Raw genomic sequence first — 12,172 nt, 5'->3', positions numbered from 1 at the left:
ACTGCACTCCAGCCTGGGTGACAGAGCAAGATTCCATCTCAATAAATAAATAAAATAAAATAAAGTAAGTTTTTATTGTTCAAGTGAGATGCTTATAAGTTTCAGATGTTAATTATAATACCCAAGATAATCATTAGGAAAATAACTAAAAAATCAAATAGTACATTATAAAAAATTGTTAGGCAAATAACTAAAAATCGAAATAGTACACTAAAAAAAATCACCAAAATACCAAAAAAGGGTAGTAATGGAAGAATTGAGGAAGAAAAAACATATAACACATGCAGGAAACAGCAGAAGCAAATCCTTCTATGTCAATAATCACATTAAATATAAATGTATTAAACTTTCCCATTAAAAGAAAAAATTAGCAGATTGAATAAGAAAATCAGGGTCTATTTACATACTGTCTACAAGAGATGCACTTTAGATATAAGGACACAAAAGAGGTTGAAAGCAAAAGGATTGAAAAAGATACTCCAAACAAATATTAATGGTAACCAAAAGAGAGCTGGGAGGCCGTATTATTGTCAGACAAAATAGGCTTTAAGTCACAAAAGGTTACAAGAGCCAAAGAATGACACTATATATTGGTAAAAGGTTCATTACTGCAAGAATGTACAACACTTAAAAACCCAACAGAGGAGCCCCAAAATGTATGAAGCAAAAATTGATATAATTAAAGGATGAAATAGACCTCAATATTAGTTTGAGACTTAATACTTTCAAAAATGTGTGTTGCCTTCTGTGAACCTCACACAGAAGATAAATAAGAAAATAAAGACTTAAGCAGTTTATAAACCAGGTAGACCTAACAGTCATACACAAAACACTGAACCCAGCAACAGGAGATTATACATTCTTAAGTGTACGTGGAACATTCTCCAGGATAAACCATAGGTTAGGCCACAACTTAATAAATTGAAAAGATTGAAGTCATACGAATTATCTTCTTCTGTCATAATATAATGAAACTAGAAATTAATAACAGAAGGAAAACTGGAAAATTCACAAATATGTGGAATTAAAGAACACACTCTTAACTAGTGGATCAAATATGAAATCACCAGGGAAGTTAGAAAATCCCTGAGACAAGTGAAAATGAAACACAATGTACTAAAACTTAACAAGATGCTGCAAAAGCAGCCCTAAGAGGGAAATTTATATCTGTAAGCACATTAAAGAAGAAGAAAGATCTCAGGTTAGTAACCTAACTAAACACCTTAAGGAATTAGAAAAAGAAGAGCACTTTAAACCCAAAGCTAGCAGCAGGAAGGAAATAAAAGTTAGAGCAGAGATAAATAAAACAGAGAACAGAAAAGCTGTAGAGAAAATCAACAAAACGAGAAATTGATTCTTTGAAAAGCTCAACCAAATTGACAAATCTCTAGCTAGATGGACTAACAAAAAAAAGAAAACTTGATTACTAAGATTAGAAATGCAAGTAGAGGCCTCACTACCAATTTTACAGAAATAAAAAGAGTTATACGAAAACTTTGCCTCAACAAATTAGATAACCTAGATAAAATGGACAAATTTGTAGAAACACAATCAACCAAACCCAACTCAAGAAGAGATAAAAAATCTGCATAGACCTATAACCAGTAAGGAAATTAAGTCAATAATAAAAAATATTCCAAGAAAGAAAAGCCACGGGCTACATGGATTCACTGGTAAATTCTGCCAGACATTTCAAGAAAAATTCACACCAGTTTTTTCAAATTCTCCTAAACATTGAAGAGAAGGTAAACACTTGCTAACTCAGTCAATTGGGCCAGCATTATCCTTATCCCAAAGGCAAACAAAGACACTACAAGAAAACTACAGACTAATGTCTTTTGTGAATATAAATGCAAAAATACTCAACAAAATACTAGCAAACCAAATTTAGCCACATAGTAAAAGAAGTACATCATTCGCAAGTGGAATTTACTCCCAGAATGCAAGGATAGTTCAACATATGAAGATCAGTCAATTTAATACTTCACATGAATAGAATGAAGGAAAAACTCACGTGATCATCTCAATTAATGCAGAAAAGGCATATGACAAAATTCAACATCCCTTTGTGATAAAAATACTCAAATCAGGAATAGAAAGAACTTCCTTAACATGATAAAGTATTGTATGGAAACTCACAGCTAACAGGATACTGAATGGTGCAAGAGCAAAAGCTTTCTTTCTTAAGATCAGAAACAACGATGCCCACTTACACTGCTTCTAATCAACATGGTACTGGAAACTCTAGCCAGAGCAGGTAGGCAAGAAAAAGAAATAAAAGGCATCTACGTTGGAAGAGATGAAGTAAAAATTAACCCTGTTCACAGATGACATGATCTTATATGTAAAATCGCTAAGGAATCCACATAAAAATTTTAGATATAATAAAACAAATTCAGCAAAGTTGCAGGATATAAAATTAACCCATAAAACTAGTTGTATTTCTATGCATTTGCAATGAAAAATCCAAAAAGGAAATTGAGAAAAAAAATTCCATTTACAGTGGTATCAAAAAGAATAAAATAGGGATCAATTTAGCTGTGGAGGCAAAAGACTGTCCCTTTTCCATTGAGTGGGCTTGGCACCTTTTGGCACCTTTGTTGGAAATCAATTTACCATATATATGAGGATTTATTTCTGGGTTCTAGATTCTATTCTTTGGGTGTATATATCTGTCCTTCTGCAGTAGTACCACACAGTTTTAATTATTGTAGCATTAAAGCAAATTTTAAAATCAGGAAGCATGAGTTCTTCAACTTTGTTCTTTTTCAAATTGTTTTGGCTATTCATGGTTCCTTGAGATTCCACATGAATATTAGGGTGAGTTTTCCTATTTTTGCAAAAACACCATTGATATTTTGATAGGGATTGCACTGACGTTATAGATCACTTTGAGTAGTATTCTTTTCTTAAAAATATTAAGTCTTCCAATTCAAGGACACACATGCCTCTCCATCTATGTCGTCTTTAATTTCTTTCAACAATGTTGTATAGTTTTCAGTGTATAGTAAGTATATACCCAAAGGAATTGAAAGCTAAGGCTCAAACAGATACTTACACAAACATGTAAGATAAGATACTTACACATGTTTGTGTAAGTATCTCATCTGTTTGAGCCTCAGCTTTCAATTTACGATAGCCAAAAGTAGCCTCAGCATTATTTATAGTAGCCAAAAGGTAGAAACAACCCAGGTGTCCATCAACAATGAATAAACAAAACATGGTACAGTAGTCCACCTTTATACAGTATTTTGCTGTCCACAGTTTCAGTTACCCTCAGTAAAGTATAATAAGACATTTTGAGAGAGACAGAGACCACATCTACATAATTCTATTATAGTTTATTGTTTTATTTTATTAGTTATTGTTATTAACCTCTTACCATGCCTAAGGTATAAATTGAACTTTATCATAGGTATGTTTGTATAGGAAAAAACATAGTATATATAGGGTTCAGTAGTATTTGTAGTTTCAGGTATCTACTGGTGATCTTGGAACGTATCTACCACAGATAAAGGGGGACCACTGTATATACATAAAATGGAATATTATTCCACTATAAAAAGGAAGTTCTGTTACATGCTACAATATGGAAGGACTTTGAAAACATTAGCTAAGTGAAAGAAGCCAGACACAAAAGAACAAATATTCCACTTACATGAAGTGTCTAAAATGGGCAAATTTATAGAGATGGAAAGTAGATCAGAAGTTACTGGGAATTGTGGGAAAGGGAATGAAGAGTTACTGTTTAATGGTTGCAGAGTTTCTGTTTGGTGTCATAAAATGTTTTGGAAATAGTGGTAATGGTTGCACAATATTGTTAGTGTGAGAAATGCCACTGAATTGTACACCTAAGAATGGTAAATTTTGGCAAATGTTATGTTATATATAGTTTATCATAATTTTAAAGAATTAATACACTAAAACCATTGTATTGTGTCCTTTAAGTAGGTAAACTGCATGGTATCTGAAGACTATCTCAGTATTCAGCAGTTAATAAAAGGATACGATACTGCCAGGTGCAGTGGCTCATACCTGTAATTCCAGCACTTTGGGAGGATGAGGCAGGTGGATTTCTTGAGCTCAAGAGTTTGAAACTAGCCTGGGCAACATGGCAAAATATCTTTTAAAAAAAATAAAATCTAGCCTGCCATGGCAGTGTGCGCCAGTGGTCCCAGCTACTTGGGAGGCTGAGGCAAGAGGATCGCTTGAGCCTGGGAAGGGGAGGTTGCAGTGAACTGAGATCATGCCACTGCACTTCAATCTGGGTGACAGACTGGGACCCTGTCTCAAAAAAAAAAAGTTACATACTATATGATTGTATTCATTTTTAGTTCAAAAACAGGCTAGATTGACAGTGTTAGAAGTCATGATAGTTATCTTTATAGAGGAAGGAAGGTAATGTATTCAGAAACATAAATAATAATACCACATGGTAAATGCAATGTTAAGTGATTCTAGGGTGTTAGGAGAGCATATGGAACAGTCTATCCATGTGGCATGAGCAGAGAGTAAAGAGGTTGGAATGACCCTCTAAGCAGACATGGTGGTATATGAAAAAGCCAGGAGTCTAGCAGATGCAGGGGATACAGGGAAGCCCGTGCTGCTGTGTGAATGTGCTGTGACATGAAATGTTAAGCGAGGCATGGTGGAAGATGAGTTGGAGAGGCAGAAAAGATCTAGAAAGTAGATAAACTGGGTTAGAATCTTGGATTTAGCATGTAGGTGGAAGGGAGGTAACAGGCTTTTAGGAGGGAAGTAATGTGGTTAGATATGTATTTTATTTAGATCACAGTGGGTGGCCGTGTAGGCAATGGATTTGAAGTTAAGTAACTTGCCCCAGTAGCAGGGCTGTGATTTAAAGCCAGATCTATCTGATTCCAAAGCTGGTTGGTTTGCCATCAAATCGAGTAGGAACTGAGGTTTTCTTTGAAGCCGTCCGGCTTCTACTTAGAAAGGAGATTCAAAAAATGAGACAAGCATAGATTGTTCCCTAGGTGTTTCTGTCTTCATATCTTGCCATCCTGAGATATTTTTAACAGAAGTATTTAGAAATCCTGGTTTTGGTTATTTATTTTAGAAAAGAAATTTCTTTTTAAGGGACAAAAAGGGATTAGTAGAATTTTTTTACTCTCTCTTTTGTCGAACACTAGATCAAAAATTGATCTTCAAACACTAGATCAAAAATTGCTTCTCAGGTACTAAATTTGCAAGCAAGTGTAAGTGTTATGATAAAAGATTATAGCAAAAGTAATGATCCTTTAAGTTTAAAGTAGAATGCAGTGGTTTTTAACCAAACAGGTTAAGTGGTTCTCATATGAATATCTAAATAAAGGTATGAACTAGAGGAACTTTGAAGAACACTTAAATTTATATGTTTTAATATAAATATGACAGGCAATACTGAAGGAAATTATATATCTGCTGTTTTCAATAATAAAAATGCTCTAACAAAAGGTCAAAAAGTAATATAAAATAGTAGATATATAGCTTTATAAAACTGAGCATCACAGATTTATATCTAATTTCATCTCATTTATTTCTTTTATAGGCCTACACAAGTGAAATGGCAGCTGATGGTAGCTAGTTGTTTTAGAAGAAGTGGTAAATGCTTTAGTTTTATTCATTTTGTAGATATTTTGCTTCTTTCCTTCTAGATAATCATACATATAAATGTGTTCCGGTTGCATATCTGCTTATTAAAACACTAACTTTTTATAACTGTACATATTCAAAGCATTGTGTGAAAAACACAATAATTACTACATACAAAAAAAGTTGTGCTTACAAAGTAGATATTAATCATGTATTCCAATACTTTTCTTAAAAACAGATTTATTATTTCTCAAACTTAACATGTAATCATTTTCACAAGTTAGCCACAGAAAAAAAATGGGCATACTGTATACATTATATGACCATTTTCTACTCAGTTGGTTCTAAATGTCCTGTGTGCTCGGCCAAATTTATGACATTTGTGAAGCCTGAGAAAAGCTCACACTGAGACAAGTGCGACTATATGTTTTTTATACCGAAGATCACTAGCTATCTTGGTGTGTGTTTTGTTACTGCTTTTATTAAATTCTTGCTGATGACACATGTCCTGAAGGATGAAGATGCTATTAGTTTTAGGCTAACTGTGAAGTGAATAATATACATAAAATGTCAAAGATCAAGCTGGGAGAGAAATGTTAACAAATTTATAATCCCTCTTGTAGAGCATAAAAATGGCCCAGGAAAAGAAAGTATTCAATCTAAGGGAAGAGGGAAGCACAAGTTTTCAAAGTGTTGGCAGTTTGTTCTCACCCGGTGTGCGGGGAGGCTTCCTTCTTTATCTCTGTGAGCACCTTCAGAATGGCACCAGAAATGTTTTAATCCATAACAGTGTATGCCTCAAATCATTTTAGGGGGGATCTGTAATTCTTATTGGATATACAACATGACTATACCATATACATTCAATTTATATCAACATGAGTTCTCAATTGCCTATGTTCATTTCAACGTCAGTCATATAGAAAGTATATATATACACATATGAACTATTCTAAATTATTTAAAGACATAGCCTGCTTCAGTTATGGAAATACAGGTTAGAAGCAGCAGCTAGCATTGAGAACTGGCTTTGTGTCAGATGCTTCCTGTCTCTATTTCATCCCTCTTGTAGAGAGAGGCCCAGAGAAATTTATAACTCATTTGCTAAGATTTTAGGAAAGATCTTTGACCCAAATTCGTTTTTCCTATTCTTTGTTGCTACATGAAACTAAATTATTTTGTTATAAAATAAATTGCTTTCTATAAACTTTTTAATGTTTAAAAAACCGTAAAGGCTGGGCACAGTGGCTCACACCTGTAATTTCAGCACTTTGGGAGGCTGAGGCAGGCAGATCATGAGGTCAAGAGATCGAGACCATCCTGGCCAACATGGTGAAACCCCATCTCTACTAAAAATACAAAAATTAGCTGGGCGTGGTGGCACATGCCTGTAGTCCCAGCTACTCGGGAGGCTGAGGCAGGAGAATCGCTTGAACCCGGGAGACGGAGGTTGGAGGTTACAGTGAGCTGAGATTGCACCACTAAACTCTGTCTGAAAAAAAAAAAATTAATAACACAAAAACGTTTATTTATTTATTTATTCATTCACCTATTTATTTTGAGACAGAGTTTTGCTCTGTCACCCAGGCTGGGCTGCAGTGGCACTAATCTCAGTGCAGTGCAACTTCCACCTCCTGGGTTCAAGCGATTCTCCTATGTCAGCCTCCCCAGTAGCTGGGATTATAGGCGTGCGCCACCATGGCCAGTTAATTTTTGTATTTTTAGTATAGAAGGGGTTTTACCATGTTGCCCAGGCTGGTCTCAAACTCCTGACCTCAAGTGGTCCACCCACCTCGGCCTCCCAAAGTGCTGGGATTACAGGAGTGAGCACCACGCCCAGCCCAAAAAAACTATAAAAACATCTTAAATATTTTCCAACTAAATGGATGACATTGACATTACTATAAGTACATAACTTAGATTATTTTTAAATTTGTCAGTTCATCTGGAATAATCTTTTTTAGAAAATTGAGTGGATCTTAATTTTTGCCACTAAAATATTTAAAGTGAACCAGGCTCAGCAATGTGCATCTATAGTCCCAGCTACCCTGGAGGCTAAGACAGGAGGATTGTTTCAGCTCAGGAGTTTATAGGCTGTAGTGCATAATGATTGTGCCTGTGAATAGCCACTGCACTCCAACCTGGGCAACAGAGTGAGACCTCGTCCCTTAAAAAAATAAAAAAAAAAAAAGGAAGAAGCTAAATTTCAACTATCACCCATTTACTTCTGCTTTAACCCTTATTTCAAATTTATTTTATCTGTACATTTTTCTTCTAAAAGTTATATTGAGTGGTATAAAAAACATGAAACCTTTCTATTAAACCATTAAATAGCCAGTATGTCAGTTAAAATTAATATTTTTCTGAATCCTGTTAGTTTCTATAATTTGCTAATATGCTATATTTTTCTCATTTGTTTATAGGTAACTACCAAAAAGCATTAGATACTTATAAAGATACTCACAGAAAATTTCCAGAAAATGTCGAATGTAAGTGGCATTACATAATATAACTTTGAAGTGATAAGTTCTCATATTTTATGTTCTAATATATAATTACATTTGCTACAGTAATTGTATATGTAAATACCAATCTATAATTTGTGATACTTTAAATATTTTACAGGATCAAAAAATTTGACTATGCAAGTACATATTTTTATATAACTAATTGTTGATGGATTTAAATATACCACAGAATTTTTTTTAATACTAAACAAATACGTATTTCAGATTCTATAGAATTTTAAGAAAGCATTTGGCCTATGGTTGATTTTTCAAAGTTTGTAAACCTGTGGTGTTTTATAGGAAAGACATTTTTAACTGTCCATTTTAGTAAACAACTTTTTAAGGTTGAGAAAATTATTTTAGGGTTTATAAAAATAGAACATTAATATCTTGCTGATATAATAGCAAATAATTTTTTTACTTAGAGTCTTGCTCTGTTGCCCAGGCTAGAGTGCAGTGGTATGATCTCGGCTCATCACAACCTCCACCTCCTGGGTTCAAGTGATTCTCCTTCATCAGCCTCCCTGGTAGCTGGGACTCTAGGCACGCGCCACTGTGCCTGGCTAATTTTTATATTTTTAGTGGAGACGGGGTTTCACTGTGTTGGCCAGGCTGGTCTCAAACTCCTGACCTCGTGATCTACCCGCCTTGGCTTCCCAAAGTGCTGGGATTACAGGCATGAGCCACTGCACCTGGCCCCAAATAATTTTTAATGTTACTTCAATTTTAAAACATTATGTTAATATGCTGCTTACTCACTTGTAAAGTTATCTTTGTAGAAGATATTCATTTATTTACTATCTTGTTGCACAGTGGATTGATGCAACTTACAGTATTAATGTGAAGTATTGTAGCAGTAACAGAATCAAGAAAAACATATTCTCACCAAACTATAAATTTGTCCCTGAATAGCCTTGCAGCCAAAGGAAAGAAAATGTTACAAGTAGTTGTATAATTTTTACTGTTTTGTGTGGAAATATAAAGCAATTTATTGGGAAGAAGTATTTCTTCAACTCTTAATTCACTTCTCTTTAGACATTGAGAGATACAGTAGATAAAATCATTGAAAGATACAGTAGATAAAATCATTGAAAGATACAGTAGATACTTTCTTAAATAACATCCCTAGAGCAAATAAAATAATATGCTGGAAACGACCATGTTAAAATTTGTTCTTGAAGGCTGGGCACAGTGGCTCACACCTGTAATCCCAGCACTTTGGGAGGCTGAGGTGGGCAGATCACCTGAGGTCAGGAGGTCAAGACCAGCCTGGCCAACAGAGCGAGATTCTGTCTCAAAATAAATAAATAAACAAATAAATAAACAAATTTGTTCTTTGATGACAATGAACACAAAACAATGCATTACAATTTAGTAAAAACAAATCTTTTCTGAGCCAAGTTTTCTGATGGCCAAGGACTAGATGTACTACATGTTTCTTCACTAACGTATTTCTCCATTTGGCTTTCTAGAAATGCTCAACAGCAGTTAGCTTGGCTATGGTCTTTGGTAGGAGTGTAGGAGCAGGGTGTTCTCTAATGCTGATTAGAAGTAGACTCATTAATTTAATAGCAGTAGTTTTCACAAATGCCAGTCAGGAAATAGGCTACATGGGAATTACTTCTAGAACTTTTTTTTTTTTTTTGAGATGGAGTTTTCTTCTTGTCACGTAGGCTGGAGTGCAGTGGCATGATCTTGGCTCACTGCAACCTCTGCCTCCCAGGTTCAAGAGATTCTCCTGCTTCAGCGTCCCTAGTAGCTGGGATTACAGGCGCACGCCACGACGCCCAACTAATTTTTGTTTTTAATAGAGACGGGGCTCTACTAAAAACAAAATCACTCTTCAAGCGATTCTCTCGCTTCAGCCTCCCAAATTGCTAGGATTGCAGGTGTGAGCCACCACGCCCAGCCTAGAACTTTTTTAAAGTACAAATTTCTAGCCCTACCTAGAAAGATTTTCATTTAGATTTGCAGTGGACGCAGGCATCTGTTTTTTCCTATTTCTTTTTAAAGAACTTTCTATGTGATTCTTAATCTCAGTCATATTAGAGAACTAGTGCTTTAGAGATTAAATGAGAGATAGCAGTAATAACTTTTCTTGAAAGTGGAGCAACCCAAAAGTCTGCTAGGCCAGAGTTTCTCAGCCTTGGCACCTCTGACATGTGAGATTGTGCAGTTCCACATTGTGGGAGGCCATCCAGGAGGTTATGGAATGTTTAACAAAATCCTTTGCCGCTATCCAATAGATTAGCTAGTAGCGCTCCCACCCCCACGTAGGAAAACCAGAAATGTCTCTAGACATTGCCAGGGCCTCTTGGGGGTGCAAAATTGATGCCAGTTGAGACTCTTGCAGTAACCATAGCACCTCTGCACTGGGCCAGAAAGGGGAATGTCTTCAAGGAAGGCCAGGTTTTTTTCTTAAGAGTATGAGTCACTCTAAGAATCGAATGAATGATTGTCTATGCCATAGGGGGTGTCTAAGATAACTTTGGCCTATTTAATTTTCAAAACAAATGTAATCAATACTCTACCTTAACTGTAGTCGTTGAAAAAACATTTACACCCGTGGAATGTGCTGTTTTAAGAAGAGTAGTTTTCTGGATAAAACTAGCAGGATAATTTAGTTTTAAAATATATTATTCACCAAAAATTGACCTGCTTTACAGAGTTATAGATGATATACTAAATTTCAGAGAACATCCACCAAAAATAATGATTTTTACTTTACATTAAATGTTTCTGGCTATGCGTGATGGCTCATGTCTGTAATCTCTACACTTTGGGAGACCGAGGCTGGAGGATTGCCTTAGCCCAGGAATTCAAGACTAGCCTGGGAAGCATAGCAAGACCTTATCTCTTCTAAATATGAAAAAAATAGCAGGGCATGGTGGCGTGCTCTTATAGTTCCAGCTGCTGAGGAGGCTGAGATGGAGGGATCACTTGAACCCAGGACTTCCAAACTGCAGTGAGCTGTGATTGTGCCACTGTGCTCCAGCCTGGGCATCTCTAAATCTAAAAAAAAAAAATTCCTAAGCCACTCTTTATTTGCAGAAAGTACAAATTACCTTCTTATTATGAATTATTAATATAAATGTATATGCAAAGGCAATTTATATAGTAATGTGTGACATTTTAAGTTACTTTATACTATTAACTTCTACAATACTTTATGGTCTTTTTTTTTTTTTTTTGAGACAGAGAGTCTCACTCTGTCACCCAGGCTAGAGTGCAGTGGTGTGATCTCAGTTCACTGTAACCTCTGTTGCCCGGGTTCAAGTAATTCTCCTGCCTCAGCCTCTGGAGTAGCTGGGATAACAGGTGCCTGCCACCATGCCCAGCTAATTTTTGTAGTTTTAGTAGGGATGGGGTTTCACCATCTTGGCCAGGCTGGTCTTGAACTCCTGACCTTATGATCTACCCACCTTGGCCTCCCAAAGTGCTGGGGTTACAGGCGTGAGCCACCATGCCTGGTTCACTTTAATGGTCTTAAATTGCTTGTATATTTACAAATTATTGTGGAGTTGAGTGACTACTCTGTTCCAGACGTTGTTCTGGCACTGTGGATGTAGCAGAAAACAAAACAGACCAAAACTTTGGTGTCATGGAACTTGTTTCTAGTGGGAAGAGAAAAGACAATGAACAAATAATATCAGTAGTTATAAGTGCTATGAAGGAAAAACAGGTAAGGAGATAGAGAATATGGGAGGGACTGGTATTTGAGACAGGGTTGTCATGGGAAGGGCATTCTATTAAATTAGCATTTGAGCAGAGACCTGAAAGAATAGAAAGAAGCAAGCCATGACAATGTGGAGGTCAATGTGGTCGAAGCACAGTGGACGATGTGATGGGGAGAGAGAGGCAGAATGGGCGGGCCAGGACCTGTAGATCCTCACAGGCTTTAGGTCAGGGCTTCAAATTATATTTTTGGGGAGATGATGAACCATTGGAGAATTTTGTGTGGAACAATAATACAATTTGACATATGTTTTCAAAAGGTTCTAAAGTATGATTAACTCAATCTTCTGTGCCTGAGATCCAAATCAAAAGATTGTTTTGGCTGCTGTATGAGA

The 12,172-nt window shown here is 35.9% G+C and overlaps 2 protein-coding genes across 41 annotated transcripts in view; one reads left to right on the top strand and one right to left on the bottom strand.

The window, feature by feature from the left end:
* Nucleotides 1-12,172, bottom strand: part of EEF1AKMT1 (EEF1A lysine methyltransferase 1) — a 147,280-nt gene that overhangs the window by 35,046 nt on the left and 100,062 nt on the right. The window lies entirely within an intron of this gene.
* IFT88 (intraflagellar transport 88) overlaps nucleotides 1-12,172 on the top strand; it is a 120,992-nt gene that overhangs the window by 77,776 nt on the left and 31,044 nt on the right. For all 37 annotated transcript variants that reach the window (XR_012426710.1, XR_012426711.1, XR_012426708.1 and 34 more), the window contains 2 exons: nucleotides 5,552-5,604; nucleotides 8,019-8,084. Coding sequence is in view for 34 of the 37 variants with exons in the window: in XM_045376907.3 (XP_045232842.2) it covers nucleotides 5,552-5,604; nucleotides 8,019-8,084 (119 nt within the window). In the remaining 3 variants the exon portion in view is untranslated. The remainder of the gene's footprint in view (nucleotides 1-5,551; nucleotides 5,605-8,018; nucleotides 8,085-12,172) is intronic.

The sequence above is a fragment of the Macaca fascicularis genome, chromosome 17 (genome assembly GCF_037993035.2).
Source record: "Macaca fascicularis isolate 582-1 chromosome 17, T2T-MFA8v1.1".
In the NCBI taxonomy this organism is placed as follows: Eukaryota; Metazoa; Chordata; class Mammalia; order Primates; family Cercopithecidae; genus Macaca; species Macaca fascicularis.
Note: the sequence above shows the minus strand (reverse complement) of the source record. Positions and strands in the feature narration are given on the sequence as shown.